Raw genomic sequence first — 17327 nt, 5'->3', positions numbered from 1 at the left:
GAATATTCCTCCCTCCCTCGCCTCACAACTCGCGGCGCCCGAGGTCGCACGAGCTCGACGATGGCGAGTTGCCGCGCCGTGGGATCCGCGACGCCGTCGACGTCGACGGCGCGATCCGTCGCGGCGCCTCGGCGCGTCGCGCGGCACCCCGCCGCGTGCGTTCCGCGTCCGCGGACCCTATCCGATGATGCGTCGTCGTCGTCTCGGCGGTCCGGTTCCGTCGCGGCCCGGTCGTGGAATCCCCTGTCGGTTCTCGCGCCCCCGGACATCTCCGGCGACCTCCTGGCGTCCGTCGCCACCTTGGTGCTCAGAGGGGTCCTGCGCAGCGCGGACGACGTCCGGTTCGTGGTTGACTGCTCCGCCGGGGACCTCGTCCAGGGAAGAGTCGACGGCGTGACCCTCTCCGGCGAGCGGTGGGTGTCGCCCCTAAACCTGACGTGTCAGCGGATCCGATGCGTCGTGGGCGCGGTAGAGATCGACCCGATCGCGCTCTTGACGAAACAACGCGTCGAGCTGCGCACGACGCCCGTCGGGACGTGCGAGGTGTCGTTCGACGCGCCAGACTTTGGCAACTTTTTGGTGCACCCGCAGTTCCAGAACGCCGTGGCTCGGTCGCGGCGGGAGTGGGGGTTCGACTTTACGTTTCGTCGCGACGGCGTGCGGCTGGAGGACGGCGCGGTGGTGTTCTTCGGGACGCGCGGCGGCGGCGGCGGCGGCGGCGAGGGGGGGGACGAAAGGGACGAAAGGGAGGAGAGCGGGAACGTCGTCGAAGTTCGCATGCGACCCGTCGGTCGCGGCGACGTCGAGTGCGTCGTCGCCGGGTCGGGCGCCACGTCGGATGCCACGTCGGATGTCACGTCGGATGCCACGTCGGCGGCGCTCGAGAGGTTCTTCCGCGAGCTCGCCGTGAACTTGCTCGGGGCGGAGTTGCGGTACGGGGACATGGCGGTGGACGAAGCGCGAATCACGCTGGCGCTGACGCTGCGTGTGCTCAAGTTCCCGAGCTCGCTGAACGGGGTCATCTGATGGTTGGAATATTTTTATTTAGTGTTGATATTGACTATTTAGTTTCCAAACGTAACTGTTTACGATGTGGGTGTTTTATTACGAGTCATGCGACCCGATTGGGTGTTATTTGCGTTGTCGATCAGAAGCCCGACTCGTCAGATCCGCGCGGGCCATGCTTCGCCGAGCGGCGTCGCGGGCCGCGCTCGCCCTGGCTCGGCGTGACGTCGCGCCTCTCGATGGTTTTGGGTTCGATGGCTGGCGCGTCGCCTCGCGCTCCTTTGCCTCGGACGGCTCCAAGCGGAAGCAGCCCGTGAACCCGGTATGGCGGGTGGTGGAGGATGAGGTGACAACTCAGCCTCCCAAGCCCGAGCCTCCCAAGCCGGAGCCTCCCAAGCCCGAGCCGAGGCCCGCGGAGCCCAAGGCGAGGCCCGTGCCGAAGCAGGTTCCGACGCCGGCGCGCAAACCCGCGCCCAAGCCGCCGCCCAAGCCGGGGCCCGCGCGCGAGAAGCGATCGCCACCACCCCCGCCAGAGCCATCGAGGCCACCGCCACCGCCACCGCCGCCGCCACCGCCGCCGCCGCCACCGCCGCCGAGGCCGCCGCCGCCAAACCCGCCGAAGCCAGCGCCCCCGGCGACGTTCCCGGTCGAGCCCCCAGCGCCGACGCGCGCGCCTCCGGTCGAACCCGATCCCGAGAAGCTGATCCGCGCCGGCGAGGCTCTCGACCTCGGCCAATCGACTCGGATGGTCTTCGACTCGGACAGCGTCGGATCCATGGGCCGCGTCAGAAAGACCCTCGGGTACGACTGGCACGCGTGGCACCTGCTGGTGGCGATGATACCCGGCGCGTTGGCGTTCGGGTTCGCGCGTTCGATCGAGCGCGGTCAAGACCGAGAGGAGTGGGAGAAGAATCTGAAGGCGCGGATGAACTCCGCGACGGGCGCCGGCTCTCCGAGCGTCGTCGACCCCTTCTCCGCCAGGGGTTGGCGACGCGACGCGCCGGGGGGGGGAGGGGAGGTCGCGGGTTCGAACCCCGGCGGGGACGAACCCGTGGGCATCGACGAGCTGAGGGCGAAGCTGGACGAGGTACGAGCCGCGTTGCCCGCGCTCGAGGAGGAGTTGCGACGGCGCGAACGAAAAGAAGGGGAGAAAACTTTGAAGGAGGAGGATGGGGAGGCGGCCGGGCACGAGGCCGAGAAGGCCGCCGTGGAAGAGGCGGAGCCTTCGACGTCCACGTCATCGTCCACGTCATCGTCCACGTCATCGTCCGACGCGTCGTTCCTTCGCGTCGTTCACGACGGGTTGCGACGGGGCGGCGAGCGAGCCAAGGCGCCGATCAAGCGCTTCGTGGACGCCACGTCATCGGCCATGTCATCGGCCACGTCATCGGCCAAGGCGCCGATCAAGCGCTTCGTGAACGTAACCAAGGAGGGCACGACGCGCTTCGCAAAGGGCGTCGAGGGCTTCGTCAGACGGAGACGATCTGACGGGGAAGGACGCGCGAAGACCGCGGCGGAGAAGGAGGCGGCGCGCGCGGCCAAGGAACGGGCGCGGGCTGAGCGCGAAAAGGAAAAGGAAGTCGCCAGGGAGCGAGCCGCCAAGGCAAAGGCGGAGAAGGCGGCCAAGGCAAAGGCGGAGAAGGCGGCCAAGGCTGAGAAGCTCGCGCTGGAGAAGGCGGCCAAGGCTGAGAAGCTCGCGCTGGAGAAGGCGGCCAAGGCTGAGAAGCTCGCGCTGGAGAAGACCGAGAAGGAACGTGCGAAGGCGGCGGCGAAGGCGGCGCCGACGAAGGAGGCCACGATCGACGCGTCCACGTCCTCATCGTCGTCGTTGTCGTCGTCGTGGACCGCGTCCCTTCGAGACTGGACCCGAGGCTGGACCGGCTCGTCTTCCGCGGCGTCCGACACACCGACGCCCTCGTCGCACACCCCAACCGGGCCCTCGTCGATGCCGCCGTCCGTGAGCCTCGCCGACGTCATCGCGTGGTGGCGGGGTAAGGCGGACGACCTCGCGGGCGTCGGCGCGGCTGCCCGCAGCACAGCTGGCGAAGAACGCGACGACGACGGCGAGGAGGGCGACGACGAGCCCTGGGGCTACGGCGACGGGAGGGACTCGTACGCGTCTCCGAGGAGGAACTCGGCGCGGGAGGGGGCCGGAGGCGGCGCCGCGGGGCTGCGCAGGACCGTCGGGAAGATGGACGGGTGGTTCAGGAACATCGCGGAGCAGTCGGAGGGTGGGGAGGGGTGACGGGTTGCTCGAAGCTCCCGGGAAATTTTCCGGTCGGTTGCAAATTTTTCGGACCTTTTTCGCCAATCACGCGTGACGCACAGCAGGCCACGTCAATCTTATCGTCTCCTGACTCATCGGCGCCGGCCGACGCGGCGCAGAGCAAGCGGCGCGACACCCCTCGCGAGGTTTGTCGCCGATATCGGACTCGACGCTCACGCGTAAACGGCTCGCCGCCGCCGCCGGTCGTGCTCGGGGCGTCCCACCGCGCGTCTCCTCGCGTCGCGAGGCGCAACCGAGATTTGAGGCTGGCTTCCCTTGGTGGGAGGTGCCTCTCGGCAGGTTTTTCGCCCCGCCGCGGCAGCCCGGCGCGTCCGGCACGAACGCGCGGACACCGCGCCGCGCGGAGATGAGCGCGCAGCACGCGACGGCGTCGACGCCCCGCGCGGCCGCGGCCGCGCGCGCGGGCCCCCGCGGCGGCCCCGCGCGGCGCGGAAGTCTCGGCGCGGGGGTCTCGGCGTCGCCAGCCCCGAAACCCCATGCCCATGATGTCGCCAAGACGCGCGCGGCCGGTCGGGGTCCCGCCCCCGCGCGCCTCCGGCGAGACCCGCGCGGCTCGCTACCACCCGCCCGCGACGTGCGCGCGCGTGCGTGGCTCGGCGAGTGGATGAAGGACAACCTCGGCGGCGACAAGGACAAGAAGGGATCCAAGGGTAAAAAGGGGGGCAGGCAGAACGGGGGGGGCGACGGCGGTTCCGATCGCGTCGCGGAGGCGTTCGCGGACGCGGAGCGCGTGGCGACGCGCAAGGCGCCGCGAAGTCAGTCGTCGTCCGCGTCCACGCGCCGACCCGGCCCGTCCAAGGGCCCCACGGCGGCGCCACCGGCGAATCGTGGCAAGTCGCCAGCCTTCGACGAGCTCACCCCGTCTGAACTGCGACCCGACTTTGGCCTGCGGCGCGACTTGTACCAGCTCTACGACGTCAAATCGCTCGACGACGAGGAGCCCATCGGGGCTGGATCGTACGGCATCGTCCGTAAGGTGCGTCGCAAGTCCGACGGCAAGCTCTTCGCGCTCAAGACGATCCGCAAGGCTCCGTGGCGAGCGCCTCCGACGAGTAGGACGAGCGTCCAGTACTACCACTCCAAGCTTCGCAACGAGCTCGAGGTGATGCGAAAGATCGGGTCGAGCCTGTCCATCGTGTACCTGTACGACTCGTTCGAGGACGACGACGCCGTGCACCTGCTCATGGACCTGTGCACGGGGGGCGAGTTGCTCGGGAGGATACGAGCCGGAATGAGCTACAGCGAGGCGGACGCCGCGGAACTCGTGCGATCCGTGCTCCGCACCGCCGCGCAGTGCCACTCGCGCGGGATCATCTTCCGCGACATCAAACCCGACAACTTCCTCTTCGAGCGACCCGGCGACGGGAGCCCGCTCAAGGCGACGGACTTTGGCCTAGCCGGCTTGATCAAGCCCGGCGAGAGGCTCGCGCGCCGATGCGGCACCCCGAGCTACATGGCCCCCGAGGTGATCAACCGCAACTACGGAGAGGAAGCCGACGTGTGGTCGTGCGGCGTGGTGGCGTACCAGCTCGTCACCGGCCGTTTGCCGTTCGTGGACAAGGTGAACCAGCGACCCAACGCGAAGGAGGTGTTCCGCGCTATTCTCGAGGACCCGATTGACTTTCGATCCGAGCCGTGGCCGAGGTTGAGCGCGGAGTGCAGGGATCTGGTGATGAAGATGATGGATCGAGATCCCGCGAAGCGAATCACCGCGAGAGCCGCGCTGCTCCACCCGTGGCTGCAGCAGACGGCGGCGGAGGCGAAGCAGCCCATCGGCGGGCAAGTCGTGGCGCGGTTGCAGAGGTTCAGCACGTACGGTTTGCTGAAGCGCAGCGTGCTCCGGCTCCTGGGGGATCAGCTCAGGGAGAGCGACTCGGAGGATGGCGACGACGATGCCGCGGGGGGCGCGAGTGGGACGGGCGGGAAGTTTGTCGACGGGGTGGTGGCCGAGGAGCGCGAGCTCACCGGCCAGTTCCTCGAGCTCTTCGACCTCCTGGACACCTCTGGGGACAAGCTCGTGGAGCCCGAGGAGCTCGAGGCGGGGTTGCGCAAGGTTGGGTACACCATCAGCACGGACGAGTGCAAGCAGCTGCTCGAGCAGCTGGACACCACCAACGACGGGTTCATCGACGTCAACGAGTTCCTCGCAGCGCTGGTGGACTGGGAGGCGCTCGAGCGGTCCTCGACCGAATATCCCAACTGGGTCAAGCGCGCGTTCGACATGCTGGACAAGGACGGCAACGGGACGATCGACGCGGAGGAGGTGGCGGAGCTGGTGTTCATGAACGACGACGACGACGACGAGGGCCGGACGCTCACCGCGGAGGCGAGGAAGGCTGTCGCGTCGTGCATCCAGGAGGCGGACACCGACGGCGACGGCTTGATCGACTTTGACGAGTTCGTGGCGCTGCTGCAGATGGACCCGACGGACGCGCTGGAGGCGTACGAGTGGAGGGTGGATTCGAGCGGGAGGGGGGGAGTCGAGGAGGAGCTCATCCAGGCGTGAGCGAGGCGGAGGGAGAGCGGGATCGTCTTCGCTGGTGTCGTCGAGTTGTTGAAAAAAGTCAAGGCGACGGCCATGAAAAAGAAAGTTTCCTGGTAACACCAGTCGTCTTCAAAGCCTTCGGCGCGTGCCATGCCGCTGTGCGCGTCGACTCGCGCGTCCCGCGTCGCGCCACCGTCCGTCGGCGCATCGCGCGATCGCGCACGACCCGCGCGGATGCCCCCGCCCGCTCGAGCATCGCCGCCTGCGCAGGCGTCCCCGTCCTACGCCCCCGAGTGTCCGCCCGAGGCGGTCCGCGACGACGGCTGGGTCGGGGTCGTGGGCATAGGCTCGCTCCTGTCGGAGAGGTCGGCGAGGCACACGTCCCCGAACCTGCGCGGGTTCAAGACCGTGCGGCTGAGGGGATACAGGCGCGTGTTCGCCCACACCGCGCCCGTCTTCTTCGAGCGTGGCATCGCCGACGGGAAGACCCGGGAGGTATCGTCATTATCGATGGAAGCCTTGGAGCCCGGGGACGATCCGCGCGAGGCGCACGGCCCGCGCGGCCTGGTGGCGACGTACTTCGAGATACCGGGCGAGGAGTTCCCGGCGCTGGCGGCGCGAGAGGCGGAGTTCGAGCTCAGGGCGGTGACGTACGAAGACGACGAAGACGACGGAGAAGGAGGGGGCTCGGATGGAAAAAAAGCCATCCTGTGCGTCCGATCGAGCGACGCCGCGTACGCCGAGAGGCACTGCGAACGGATGAAAGGGACGGGAGGCGGGGGGGGTGCCGAGGGTGCCGAGGGTGCCGAGTGCGGGTGCGTGGCGTGCGTCCTGCGAGGGTTCGGCGAGGAACGGATATGGTACCCCGGCCGGCGCTCGCCGCCGGCGGTGTACCCGACTCGCGCGTACGCCAGGCACTGCGTGTTAGCGGCGAAGTCGCTCGGTCCGGAAGCGCTGGCGAGCTTTCTGGACCACACGTTCCTCGCGGACCGGCGGACGACGCTGAGGACGCACCTGGAGAGGAACCCGTCGCTGATGGAGACGCCGCCGCCGCCCGAGCTGGCGGAGCGGTACGGCGGTTGACACATTTCGAGTTAGGTTCAGCTCAATACACACACGTAAACTAAACCCGTAACGCCACAAGAACACCCACGAGTAAGAATCTCCCGAACCGCTTAGGCGGTGAGGATGGCGGCACCGCCGACCTCCTTGATCTTCTTCTCCGCGAGCTTGCTAATGTAGCGGCACTTCACCACCACGGGCTGCTCGGGGAGCTGACCCTTGCCGAGGAGCTTGAAGATGCCGTGGTCGGTGAGGTCGATCACGGGCGCCTTGCTCTTGTCCTTGGCGCACTCCACGCGCTTCTCCTCACCCACGAGCGTCCAGAGCTTGTCGAGGTTGATGATGGGGCAGTGGTAGTGGTTCTTCAGCTTGTGGAAGTGGCGCATACCAACCTGTGCGGGAAAAAATCGGCGGGGGAGTAAACGTCAGCTCTCGGGTCTCGTCTCTGGCTCGAGCACCGGACGGTGCGGACGGTGCGGGTTCGGGAGGATGACGACGTGGACATCGCCGCCGCGATGATGCGCGAAGAATCGCGCGACGCGCGACGTCGCGTCGGGCGCGAGCGCGGGGGCGACGAGAGATTCTCGCGACCCGACCCCGTCGCTCTCAGCCCTCTGGCATCCCTGAACCCTAAAAACCGTGGACGCGCGGAAACCGCGACGGCGCGCGCGTCGCGACGCGCCCGCGCGACGCCTCTATCGGTGATTCACGTCTTTGGCGTACGCACCTTTCCGAAAAAACCAGGGTGGTACTTGTCCATCATGATCCTGTGGTGGTGCTGGCCACCGGCGTTACCGCGACCGGAGGGGTGCTTGCGGTGCTTGCCGATGCGACCGTGTCCCGCGGACACGTGACCGCGCTTCTTGCGGTTCTTGTGAAGCTGTGGAGGGTAATCGAGGGGTTCGGGGTCAGCGTCGCGTTCCCAGTGATGCGAGGAAGCGCGCGGGGCGCGTCCACGGGGCTCGCGGCGTCGCGCGCGGCGGGTTCGCCGGTGAACGAGGGTTAACCGATCCCGCCTCGCCCGTGGAAAAAACAGCGGGCTCGACGCCTCGGATGGCCGGCCGAAACGACGCGCACGGCGTCGACGACGACGCAGCGACGCGACGGCGATGGGGTAAGATGAGTACTCACGTGGGTCGGCATGTTTCCTGTCTTGCTACCTACTCCGCGTGTGAGAGGCGCAGCCGAAAGAGACCCGCTCGTCGCCCGGCTCCGGGCTTTTGGTTTTAGGGTCTCGACCGCCACTTTTTTTTCCAATCTCCGAATTTCACGTTTTCACAGAGTTGAATCCCATAGACCCACACGGAATCTACTCGTCAAACGGCCCAAAAACCTATGGGCAACAGTCATCAATCCACGCGCAAATGAATGCCGCTCGCATCAACGAACTCCTCGCGACGGACTCGCTCCATCTGCGTCACACCGACGGGGCACCTTCACGTTCCGACCGTCCCACCGATGTCTTGGCTCGCGGCGCGCGCGGCGCGTGAGGCGTGCAGCACCTCCGGTCGCCGCTCCCTCCTTCGCGGCGCGATCGCCTCGTGCATCGCGCGCGGCGCCGACGCCGACGCCGTCGCGCCACACCCGTCGTCGCGATGGGAGACGGCGTTCCCGTCCGCGCTGTGGCGCCAAGATCGCGGGGCCAAGAGGGCCAACAGGCGCGTCGATGTCGTGCTCCTGCAGGTGCGTCCGCGTCCCCGGTCCCGTCCCATCGACGACGACGACGACGGCGTCGCGTGATCCCGATCCGAACGCGCGAGAGAACCCGCGCTCACCGCGCCGGCCGCCGGCGCGGCCGAAAACGCGAGCGCGACGAACGAAAATAACCTAACCGCCGATCTCCCCCCACGCGCGCTCCGACCGCAGGACGTCGAAGGCTTGGGACGCGAGGGCGCGGTGGTGAACGTGAAACCCGGCAGGGCGAGGAACCACCTCGTGCCGCACAAGATGGCCTCCTACCCGAACGAGCACAGGCTCGCAGAGGCGGCTGCCAAACGGGAGACGTGGGACGAAGCCGTCGTCAAAGAGGCGAGCGAAGACGCCGCGGCAAAGGTGAGACGAGACGTTTTCTCGCTCGACGTTTTCTCGTTCCCGCCCCCGGCCCGCCCCGCACACCCCGGACGCGTTGATGAGTGACTACTACTACGGACTAGAGTTTCTGAAGGCATCAACCGATGTTTACAAAACGGTGTTCCCTTGGCTGTCTGAGCGTTTGGAACTTTCTCTTCTTTTGCGTTTTTGGAGCGCTCGGCTCGGTACGCGTTGACGAGCAATTTCGCAATTACCTACATTCGCTGAATCTACGTGACATGTTGTGATTGCTACAATTCCTGGCTGTGGAACTGAGCGTACCCGACGTCTGGCGGCGCGTTTGGTCTCCCTTCCCGCGTTCGGTTTCCCAGCCTCGTCGTCCTCGTCCTCGTCCTCGTCCTCGTCGCTGACCGGGATTTCGACGGATTTCTCAACAGGAGAACAAGATCGCGCTCGGCATCCTGGTGAACACGCCGCTGGTGGTGAAGCGCATCGAGGACAAGACGACGAAGCAGCCGCGATTGCCGGTGACCGCGGAGCTTCTCCAGAAGGAGGTGCGCGACTCCGCCGCCCGCCCCCTTTTTTTTTGTTAACAAACGTCGGTCGCCGCTCCGCGCGTTTGCTCGCGCCCGCTCGTCCGCGTCGCTCTCTCTCGCGCGCGCCGCTTGCAGATGACGAAAAGATTGTCACACACTGAATAGCATGCGCCTCCTTCTGAATTGAGGGAATTATGCCTATAACCCGTGAGGACACACATTTATCCTAATTCTCTACCGATGCAAGCGGCTTTCGCGCGGCTCCGGCTCTGTTTGTCTCTTCGCTCGCTCGCTTTCCCGTTTCTCTCGGCGTTTGCGTTTACCCGGACGCCGCGAACGTACCCGGACGCCTATGCTGACCGAACGCGACGCCCACGCGTCCCGAACCCCGCCAGGCTCTGCGACAGCGCCAGCTCGAGTGCGACGCTCGCATGTTCGTGATGCCCAAGGATGGAGCCGCGCTGAAGACGTTCGGCGAGCACAAGGTGCCGCTGTGGATAGACAAGAGGCAGGTCCCGGAGGAGCAAACGCTGACGGTGATCGTCAGGAAGAAACGGTGAGAGCCTCGCGGGCGCCGTCCTCGTCGTTGTACTCGTAACCCCTAGCGCACGTAGCCATTTTGATGAGAAGGACGCGAAATCGCGTTTTCATATATATCATAAACTTGATCGGCCGAGAAAACGCATCGCAGTCATCGAAGAAGTCGATCCGCATTTCGGTTTTAAAATGTTAAAACGTATGGGCACTAGATAGAATCTCGGGCGAAAAAATGGATTCGGGCGTCGACCGGAAAATCAAGCAAGCCCTAACTCAAAGCCGGCTTGTCCGCAGCCATCGAGCCCTTTTACAGCCGCGCTGCACGTCACGCAGTAAGGCACCATGGGTAAGCGTAAGGCTAAGAAGCGCTCCAACTCCACCCTTAAGACCACCTCTTACTTCAAGAGGTTCCAGGTGAAGTTCGCGCGTCGCCGCTTGGGTGAGTTCACGCTCCCAGTCCACCCGGTTCCCCGAGCCGGCGGGATCGAGGGTTTGTCGCGATGACCGGCCCGGCGAACGGCCGAGCGCGAGGGTATCGACGCGCGATTCGCTCGAGTCGAGCGCGTCGCTCGATTCTCGCTTCGTCGCGTGACCGCCGGCCGCGTCATCGCGTCGCCCCGACCCCCGAGCACCCCGCTTCCGCGGTCGGCGTTCTTCGATTTTCTCCCCGCTAACGATGCGCTATTTTTTCTCCTTGGGACCCTAACCCGCAGGCAAGACGGACTACTATGCCCGCCAGCGCCTGATCCTCCAGGACAAGAACAAGTACAACTCCCCCAAGTACAGGTTCTCCGTCCGCTTCACCAACCGCGATGTGATCTGCCAGGTGATCTACGCCACCATCAAGGGAGACGTGACCATCTGCGCGGCGTACTCGCACGAGCTCCCCAAGTACGGGATGAAGGCTGGCCTCACCAACTATGCCGCCACCTACGCCACCGGACTCCTCTGCGCGCGTCGTCTTCTGACCAAGTACGACCTCGCGGAGACCTACGAGGGTAACACCGAGAACCTCGGCGAGGATTACAACGTCGAGGCTGAGGGCGACCGCCGTCCTTTCAAGTGCTTCCTCGACACCGGCCTCGTGCGCACCTCCACCGGATCCCGCGTGTTCGCCGCGCTCAAGGGTGCTGTGGATGGTGGCCTCGACATCCCCCACAACGACAAGCGCTACGCCGGCTACGATCTCCAGGACAAGTCCCTCGACACCGAGACTCTCGAGCGCTACATCAAGGGTGGTGTCGTCGCCGAGTACGCCGAGGAGATGGAGGAGGAGGTGCGTGCCTCGCCCCGACCCGACCTTCCCGATCCCCCCCCCCACCCGCACTTTTTTCTCTCATCGCTAGGGTTCCGTCGCCGCGATCTCGAGTCGAGACGCTGACCGTGCATCGTTCCCCCCAACTCGCGAAAAACAGGAGCCCGAGAAGTACCAGGAGCACTTCAAGAACTACCACGACCAGGAGTTCGACCCCACCGAGCTGGAGGACAAGATGGAGGAGGTCTTCGAGGCGATCCGCGAGGACCCCACGCACACGAAGAAGGCCCGCTCTAAACCCGCCGACGCCAAGGTTTGGAAGCCCCGCAAGCTCACCTACGACCAGCGCAAGGCTGCCCTCAAGGCTAAGCTCGAGGCTCTCGTCGCCGCGTGAGAGGTACGAGGACGTACGAAGGTGTTGGGTTAAAGGGCACGACGGACGCCGCGCGTATAGGCGTCGGCTGCCGTCGAGCCTAGGTGCGTTTCAGAGGAGCAGGACACGTGTAATTTGAGACGTGATTTACAAATCGGCTACGCCTCGGACGTGAGCTCCCTCACCGTCTCGGCCTCCTTGGCGCGTCGCACTATCCAATCCGCCGCGCGCGCGTACGTCTCGCCCCTCAGACCCAGCGGGTTACCGCGTCCCTCCCTCGCCCCGACCGACGCCACCACGCCGGCGTCGCCGCCGCCCCCCGCCGTATCCGCCGCGGCTTCCCACTCTCTCCGCCCCCGCCTTCCTTCTCGCTTCTTAAACCTTAAACCCCCGCCGTTCTCCCCCTCATCCAACACCCCCAGCGCGTGGTAGCACCTCAGCATCGGCGACGTCGCGTCCTTCGCGTCGTCGAACCCGACGAACACCCCGGCGTCGTTCACCGAATCCGCGGTGCACATGCGGTCCACCAGCCACCAGTCCAAGTCATCCGCTCCGTGCGCCGCGACGTGTTTGAAAACCTTCTCCACGAACCTGTCGCTGAACAGGTACGTCCCTAAACCCACCACGCCTCGCTGCTCCCACTCGTGCAGCTGTACGGTGTTGCCGTCGAAATCGGGGAACCGGGAGAACATTCTGCCGCCGGTGAACAACGGCTGGTTGACGAAGACGACGTCGTAATCTTTCGGCGCGTTGTGCGCGATTGAACCCAAGGCACCGACGGGGACGGATAACAGCCACGGGTTCAACCCGTCCCTCGCGTCGACGACGTAGGTGTGCTCGTTGCCGTTATCCCGGGCGAGTTGCCACTGCGCCATGTGCGAGAAGAGCGCGCTGACGCGGGACGCGACGAGGTCGCCGTTCCAGGGTTCGCGAAGCTTACCTCGCTTGGACCGGGCGTCGATTGCTTTGATCCACGGCAAGTCCTTGACGAGCGTCAGGTCGGGTTCGCGATAGTCGAAGCCGAGTTCGCCGAACACCGACTTGAGCGCGTACACGGCTTCGTCCAGGTCGTGGGGCCACCGCGTGGCGTCCACCGTCGGCGTGAGCCGCACGTTCTTCTTCACCGCGGCGACGCCGTGCGCGGCGACGAGCTTGACGAGATCGGTGCGAAGCCTCGCCTCATCCGCCGGGTCGTCGGGAACGTGGAGGAGGTACATCGGCGTGACCCAGTCCGTCTCCGGGGGCGTCGTTCGGTCTTTGGATGCGTGGTGCGCGGGGGATTCGTTCGTCGGTGTCTCCGTCGGCGGTGTCCCGGCCGCGCCGTCCGCCGCGACGGTGGGCGCGTCCGATGCGGCCTGACGACGCTGCGCCTTTTCCGAAGCTGCAGCCGCGCCCAGGCGCGCGACGAGCTCGTCGATCTCGAGCCGCTCGCGCCTCAGGGCTCGGCGCGTGGCGTCCGGGGTATCGTCGACGCGTCTCGCGAGCCTCGAGCGCCCGGTGATCGGGACGTAGGGCATGCCGTGAACGGGCGACGCGGACGTGCTCGGGCGCGAGTCCACGACACCGCCCCAGGACCCGCGGCCGGTCCCGTTGTGGATGGCGAGCACGACGAAGGTGGCGAGCGCGATGACGGAGGTGAGGAACTGCGCGATGCGACGCGCGTTTTTGATGTCCACGAGTCGCGCGGACGTGTCCAGCAGGGGCTCCGCCTCGGCGGCGCCGCGCGGTGGGGGACCCGCGGCCATCGTGGAGTGAGCGGCTCCGTTGGGTGTTGGAGCGCCTTACGAACACCCACCCGCCCGTGACTCGAGAAGAGACGAGTTAATCTCCCCCTTTCCCCATCCGGGTTAAACTCGCACATCCGCATTCGACCAAAATCGCGGGCTCGTTGACGAAGAAGATTATTATCGCCCAAGCAGCACTCATTCATCCGCGCTCGGTCCCTTCGAGCGAGGAGAGGCAGGATGGCGGCGCGTTCCGCCATGGGTTTCGCGGCCGGCGCGCTGCGTCAGACGGTCGCGCGTCAGACCGCGCCGCAGTTCGCGCCGCGTCCGCTCGCGCGTCAGACCCGCGCCATGGGTGCGTCCCTTCCCCCCCCTCCCCCAACTCCCCCTTCGACCCGGACCGCGGGAACCCTAAGTCTCGCGAGACGCGTCGTCGCGCCGGGGTCCTCCGCGCGGTCCACTCCCATCGCGCCCCGCGCGGTTCCTCCTCGATTCCGACTCCACGTCTGACCGAGCACTCGCACGATCCACCTCCGAACCCGCAGGCGGCGGCGGCAACGGCGTCACGCACGAGGGCCTCACCCTCCACGAGCCGGGCGCGTTTCACAAGTTTTGGGCGTACGGCCTCGGCGGCCTCACCTGGTTCTGGGTCTTTTACCGGTTCTACAAGGACGGGGACACGCTGATCTACGGTCACGCGCCGCACTTCGAGCACGACGATCACGACGATCACCACTAGCCCGTGAACGGCGCCGCGGGGCGGGTGTCCGAGTCGAGGGAGTCGAGGCGATCGGATCGGGAACAGTCGGGGGGGCGAGAGGAGCGACCCCGCGTTTGCGTCTGTGTTTCAGTGTATTGTAACATACGAGTAATGCGTAACCTTATCGCGCGGCGACGAATACGATAGTCTACTTTCGTCGCCGCCGTCGTCGAGACGCGCCGACGCCCGTCGTTCGCGAGGCGGCGGGGCGTCAGCCGCGAGCGTCGCCGTCGCCTGCGAAAATGTCACCCAGCCGGTCCATTTTTTGTGCTGGTTTGGTCAATATTTCAAATATCGGCGCGTTCAGACTGGGCCGCGCGAGGCCCCCGCGCCGACGTAGACGCCCTCTGAGTATCCGTCGACGGACCACCGGCGCCATGGTGAAACGCGCGTACCGCCTGCAGGTCCGCTCCCGCGCTCGTCGCCGCCGCGTCCCGCGCGGCGACCCGACGTTCGGCACCCTGCCATCGTGCCAATGACGAAGAACGCCACCCTGACGCGCGCCCGTCCCCCGTCCCAATCCACCCCTTCCCGCAGGAGTTCAATGCGCACCAGTCCGCGGTCAACTGCCTCAAGATCGGGCGCAAGTCCAGCGGCGTCATGGTCACCGGCGGCGACGACAAGAAGGTCAACCTGTGGTCCATTGGCAAGTCCTCCCCGATCCTGTCGCTCGCGGGCCACCAGTCCGCGGTGGAGTGCGTGACGTTCGACAACGCCGAGGAGGTGGTCGTCGCGGGCGCCGCGGGGGGCACGCTCAAGCTGTGGGACCTGGAGGAGGCTAAGGTGGTGCGCACGCTGACGGGCCACAGGAGCAACGTCATATCGGTGGACTTCCACCCGTTCGGGGAGTTCTTCGCGTCCGGGTCCCTGGACTGCAACACGAAGATCTGGGACATACGGCGTAAGGGGTGCATACACACCTACAAGGGCCACGACCGCGGGGTGAGCGTCGCCAAGTTCTCCCCGGACGGCAAGTGGGTCCTATCGGGCGGCCAGGACGGCCGCGTCAAGCTGTGGGACCTCACCGCGGGTAGGCTGCTGAGAGAGCTGCCCGCGCACGACGGCCCCGTCACTTCCGTCGAGTTTCACCCAAACGAACTCCTCGTCGCCACCGGCAGCGCGGACCGCACCGTCAAGTTCTGGGACCTCGAGACGTTCGACCTGGTGGACACGTGCGTCGAGGCCACCGGCGTGAGGTCGATGCTGTTCACCCCCGAGGGCGACGCGTTGCTGACGGGAACGTCCGAGTTTCTGAAGGTTTGGCGGTGGGAACCCGCGAGGTGCTGCGACGCCGTCGACGTGTCGTGGACCAAACTCGCCGATCTCTCCACGCACGAGGGCAAGCTGCTCGGGGCGTCGTGCTCGAACTCGTTCGTGGGGGTGTGGGTGGTGGACCTCGCCAAGTGCGAGCCGTTTCACTCGGGCAAGGAACTCGGGCCCGGCGGCGGAGGCACCCGGGACGCGCCCGATCGAACCTTGGGCGCCGTCGAGAACCGTGCACGGGAACCGCCCACGTGCTCGGGCCGCGCCGAGGAGGCCGTCGCGGCGGCGCAGCTGGCTGCCAAGGCGCGCGTGGTGGCGTCGGAGGAGAGGGCGAGGGAGGCGGCGGCGGGGGCGGCGGGGGCGACGACGAGGGAACCGAGGGGCTCCGGGTCTGTCCGGATCGATCACCGGATCGATCACCAGGGTTCGAGGATGGAGATGAACAGCGGGTTCGCCGCGGCGCACGGCATAGGCGCGGACCCGCTCGCGGACAAACCGAAGGTGGTGTATGTCGCCAACCCGCCGACGCCGCCGACGCCGCTGACCAGGGCGCTGAACCTCGCGGTTCCCGAGACGAGAGCGGTTCCCGAGAGCGCGGCCGAGTCGGGACCTCGCGGGGTCGAGTCGCGGGATCAATCCGATTGGGAGACGGACCAGGGGTCCGCGAAGGACGAGTCCGACGCGGACGAGGTCATCGAGGAGGACCTACCGATGGAACCTACCGAGCCCGACGTCGTGGTCAGCCCGCCGGGTGGCTTGCACGACTCGGCGGAGCTGCGTCGATCGATGCCGCCGCCGACGATTGAGGTGCACCAATCGCCCGCGCCGTCGCCGACGCCGTCGCCCGCAAAGAGTAACGCACGTGTAACGCACGTGTCCACGCACGCGACGAGGCAATCGCGCGAACGCGGGCGGTACGTCCACGCCGCGACCGGGATGGGATCGAGCCGGGCGTTCGACCTCGACGTGCTGAGGTCCGCGGCGCTCGAGGCTGAGACGGAATTCGTCGCGACCGGGATGGACGGAGGAGGGTCTTCCGAGCGCGCGAACGACGGCGAGAACACGCTCGCGGCGGCGATGGCGAGGGCGAGGGCGGAGCGCGAGCGCGCGAACAACGGCGGCGTGGGCGACGGGGGCGGGATCCGGGACGGACGCGTGGCGGAGGTCAAGGTGGACCGGGGCCGGGGCTCGCCGGAGACGAAACCGAATCGTCGAGAGGTTCCCGAGACAAAGGCGAGCCCCGAGACAAAGGCGCCGCCGCCGCCGCCGCCCGCCGCGGCGCCCAAGTCTCCGGGCGGTCCGCGCGGGATCAACTTCGCCGCGTTCCTCCCCGGCGGCGGCGGCGGCGGCGGCGCGCCCGCGTCTCCCCCGCCCCCCAGCGAGGAGGAGGTTTTGCGAAGACTCGGCGGGCCCGACGGCGGAACCGTCTCCGGTATTCTCACCGCGCGACTCACCACGCTCACCGCGTGTAAGAACATGTGGGTCAAAGGGGACACGAGGGGCGTTGCGGAGACGCTCGCGAAGAGCGGGGACCAGTCCGCGGTCGTTGACGTGGCCACCGCCGCGTTGGACGCGCCGGCAGTCGCGGGTGGTCACGAGACTCTCACGCTGGAATTAGCCGCCGCGTTGACGCCGCTGATGCGCGACTTACTCAAGTCGCCGCACGCGTCGTACGTCGACCTGGCGCTTCGATTCGCGCGAACCGTCGCGCGGCGGTTCATGTCGCTTTTAAAGAGCGCGCCGGAGGCGATGGAGGCTGTTCGGCGGGGAGGCATCGGCGTTGATCTCGTGGGAGAGGAACGCGCGACGAGGGCTTACAGCTGCGTACACGCGCTGGAGGCGCTCAGGCCGCAGCTCGAAACGATCGATCGCGGCGGCGGCGAGCTTGCGCCGAGGGCGAGGGAGATGCGGGGGCTGCTCGATCAGATGAGCGCCGAATGAGCGTTAAATTTAGTTGTTAATCATCGTCGACATTCGCAATATGTAGTCGTGATGTTTTGCGCGTCGTA

At 66.7% G+C, this 17327-nt stretch overlaps 9 protein-coding genes across 9 annotated transcripts; 7 read left to right on the top strand and 2 right to left on the bottom strand.

The window, feature by feature from the left end:
* Window positions 1-60: 60 nt before the first annotated feature.
* Window positions 61-3250, top strand: MICPUN_58197 (hypothetical protein; the record flags this gene model as incomplete). The annotated part of the gene is made up of 2 exons (XM_002501899.1): window positions 61-1017; window positions 1112-3250. The coding sequence occupies 2 exons, from the start codon at window positions 61-63 to the stop codon at window positions 3248-3250; spliced, it is 3096 nt and encodes a 1031-aa protein (XP_002501945.1).
* Window positions 3251-3896: 646 nt separating this feature from the next.
* MICPUN_58196 (predicted protein) lies at window positions 3897-5798 on the top strand (the record flags this gene model as incomplete). The annotated part of the gene is made up of 1 exon (XM_002501898.1): window positions 3897-5798. One exon carries the CDS (start codon window positions 3897-3899, stop codon window positions 5796-5798), a length of 1902 nt encoding a protein of 633 aa, XP_002501944.1.
* Window positions 5799-6011: 213 nt separating this feature from the next.
* On the top strand, window positions 6012-6860 carry MICPUN_80881 (predicted protein; the record flags this gene model as incomplete). Its single annotated transcript, XM_002501897.1, has 2 exons — window positions 6012-6561; window positions 6616-6860. 2 exons carry the CDS (start codon window positions 6012-6014, stop codon window positions 6858-6860), a joined length of 795 nt encoding a protein of 264 aa, XP_002501943.1.
* Window positions 6861-6864: 4 nt separating this feature from the next.
* Window positions 6865-8023, bottom strand: MICPUN_94088 (predicted protein). Its single transcript, XM_002501489.1, has 3 exons — window positions 7971-8023; window positions 7567-7719; window positions 6865-7231 (listed from the first exon to the last, which is right to left on the bottom strand). Exons 1-3 carry the CDS (start codon window positions 7980-7982, stop codon window positions 6953-6955), a joined length of 444 nt encoding a protein of 147 aa, XP_002501535.1. The 5' UTR covers window positions 7983-8023; the 3' UTR covers window positions 6865-6952.
* A 256-nt stretch (window positions 8024-8279) lies between these two features.
* MICPUN_108175 (predicted protein) lies at window positions 8280-10055 on the top strand. The gene is made up of 4 exons (XM_002501896.1): window positions 8280-8522; window positions 8706-8891; window positions 9308-9424; window positions 9802-10055. Exons 1-4 carry the CDS (start codon window positions 8298-8300, stop codon window positions 9964-9966), a joined length of 693 nt encoding a protein of 230 aa, XP_002501942.1. The 5' UTR covers window positions 8280-8297; the 3' UTR covers window positions 9967-10055.
* A 209-nt stretch (window positions 10056-10264) lies between these two features.
* Window positions 10265-11722, top strand: MICPUN_108173 (predicted protein). The gene is made up of 3 exons (XM_002501895.1): window positions 10265-10382; window positions 10657-11219; window positions 11359-11722. The coding sequence occupies exons 1-3, from the start codon at window positions 10286-10288 to the stop codon at window positions 11590-11592; spliced, it is 894 nt and encodes a 297-aa protein (XP_002501941.1). The 5' UTR covers window positions 10265-10285; the 3' UTR covers window positions 11593-11722.
* Window positions 11723-11729: 7 nt separating this feature from the next.
* On the bottom strand, window positions 11730-13316 carry MICPUN_100261 (predicted protein; the record flags this gene model as incomplete). Its single annotated transcript, XM_002501488.1, has 1 exon — window positions 11730-13316. One exon carries the CDS (start codon window positions 13314-13316, stop codon window positions 11730-11732), a length of 1587 nt encoding a protein of 528 aa, XP_002501534.1.
* A 194-nt stretch (window positions 13317-13510) lies between these two features.
* Window positions 13511-14179, top strand: MICPUN_52925 (predicted protein). Its single transcript, XM_002501894.1, has 2 exons — window positions 13511-13650; window positions 13841-14179. Exons 1-2 carry the CDS (start codon window positions 13536-13538, stop codon window positions 14032-14034), a joined length of 309 nt encoding a protein of 102 aa, XP_002501940.1. The 5' UTR covers window positions 13511-13535; the 3' UTR covers window positions 14035-14179.
* A 253-nt stretch (window positions 14180-14432) lies between these two features.
* On the top strand, window positions 14433-17296 carry PF15 (katanin p80 subunit-like protein; the record flags this gene model as incomplete). The annotated part of the gene is made up of 2 exons (XM_002501893.1): window positions 14433-14459; window positions 14593-17296. The coding sequence occupies 2 exons, from the start codon at window positions 14433-14435 to the stop codon at window positions 17257-17259; spliced, it is 2694 nt and encodes an 897-aa protein (XP_002501939.1). The 3' UTR covers window positions 17260-17296.
* Window positions 17297-17327: the final 31 nt, after the last annotated feature.

This window comes from Micromonas commoda, chromosome 4 (genome assembly GCF_000090985.2).
Source record: "Micromonas commoda chromosome 4, complete sequence".
In the NCBI taxonomy this organism is placed as follows: Eukaryota; Viridiplantae; Chlorophyta; class Mamiellophyceae; order Mamiellales; family Mamiellaceae; genus Micromonas; species Micromonas commoda.
This window is presented reverse-complemented; position numbering and strand designations above follow the sequence as displayed.

Bases quoted from the DNA above. Each gene is read 5' to 3' on its own strand.
- MICPUN_52925 (XM_002501894.1), top strand. From the start codon at position 13,536: ATGGCGGCGCGTTCCGCCATGGGTTTCGCGGCCGGCGCGCTGCGTCAG. The intron at 13,651-13,840 runs GTGCGTCCCTTC...CCGAACCCGCAG, and splicing joins GCGTCAGACCCGCGCCATGG to GCGGCGGCGGCAACGGCGTC.
- MICPUN_108175 (XM_002501896.1), top strand. From the start codon at position 8,298: ATGTCTTGGCTCGCGGCGCGCGCGGCGCGTGAGGCGTGCAGCACCTCC. The intron at 8,892-9,307 runs GTGAGACGAGAC...ATTTCTCAACAG, and splicing joins GCGAAGACGCCGCGGCAAAG to GAGAACAAGATCGCGCTCGG. The intron at 9,425-9,801 runs GTGCGCGACTCC...GAACCCCGCCAG, and splicing joins CGGAGCTTCTCCAGAAGGAG to GCTCTGCGACAGCGCCAGCT.
- MICPUN_108173 (XM_002501895.1), top strand. From the start codon at position 10,286: ATGGGTAAGCGTAAGGCTAAGAAGCGCTCCAACTCCACCCTTAAGACC. The intron at 10,383-10,656 runs GTGAGTTCACGC...CCTAACCCGCAG, and splicing joins GTTCGCGCGTCGCCGCTTGG to GCAAGACGGACTACTATGCC. The intron at 11,220-11,358 runs GTGCGTGCCTCG...CGCGAAAAACAG, and splicing joins CCGAGGAGATGGAGGAGGAG to GAGCCCGAGAAGTACCAGGA.
- MICPUN_94088 (XM_002501489.1), bottom strand. The intron at 7,232-7,566 runs GTGCGTACGCCA...TTTCCCGCACAG, and splicing joins ACCCTGGTTTTTTCGGAAAG to GTTGGTATGCGCCACTTCCA.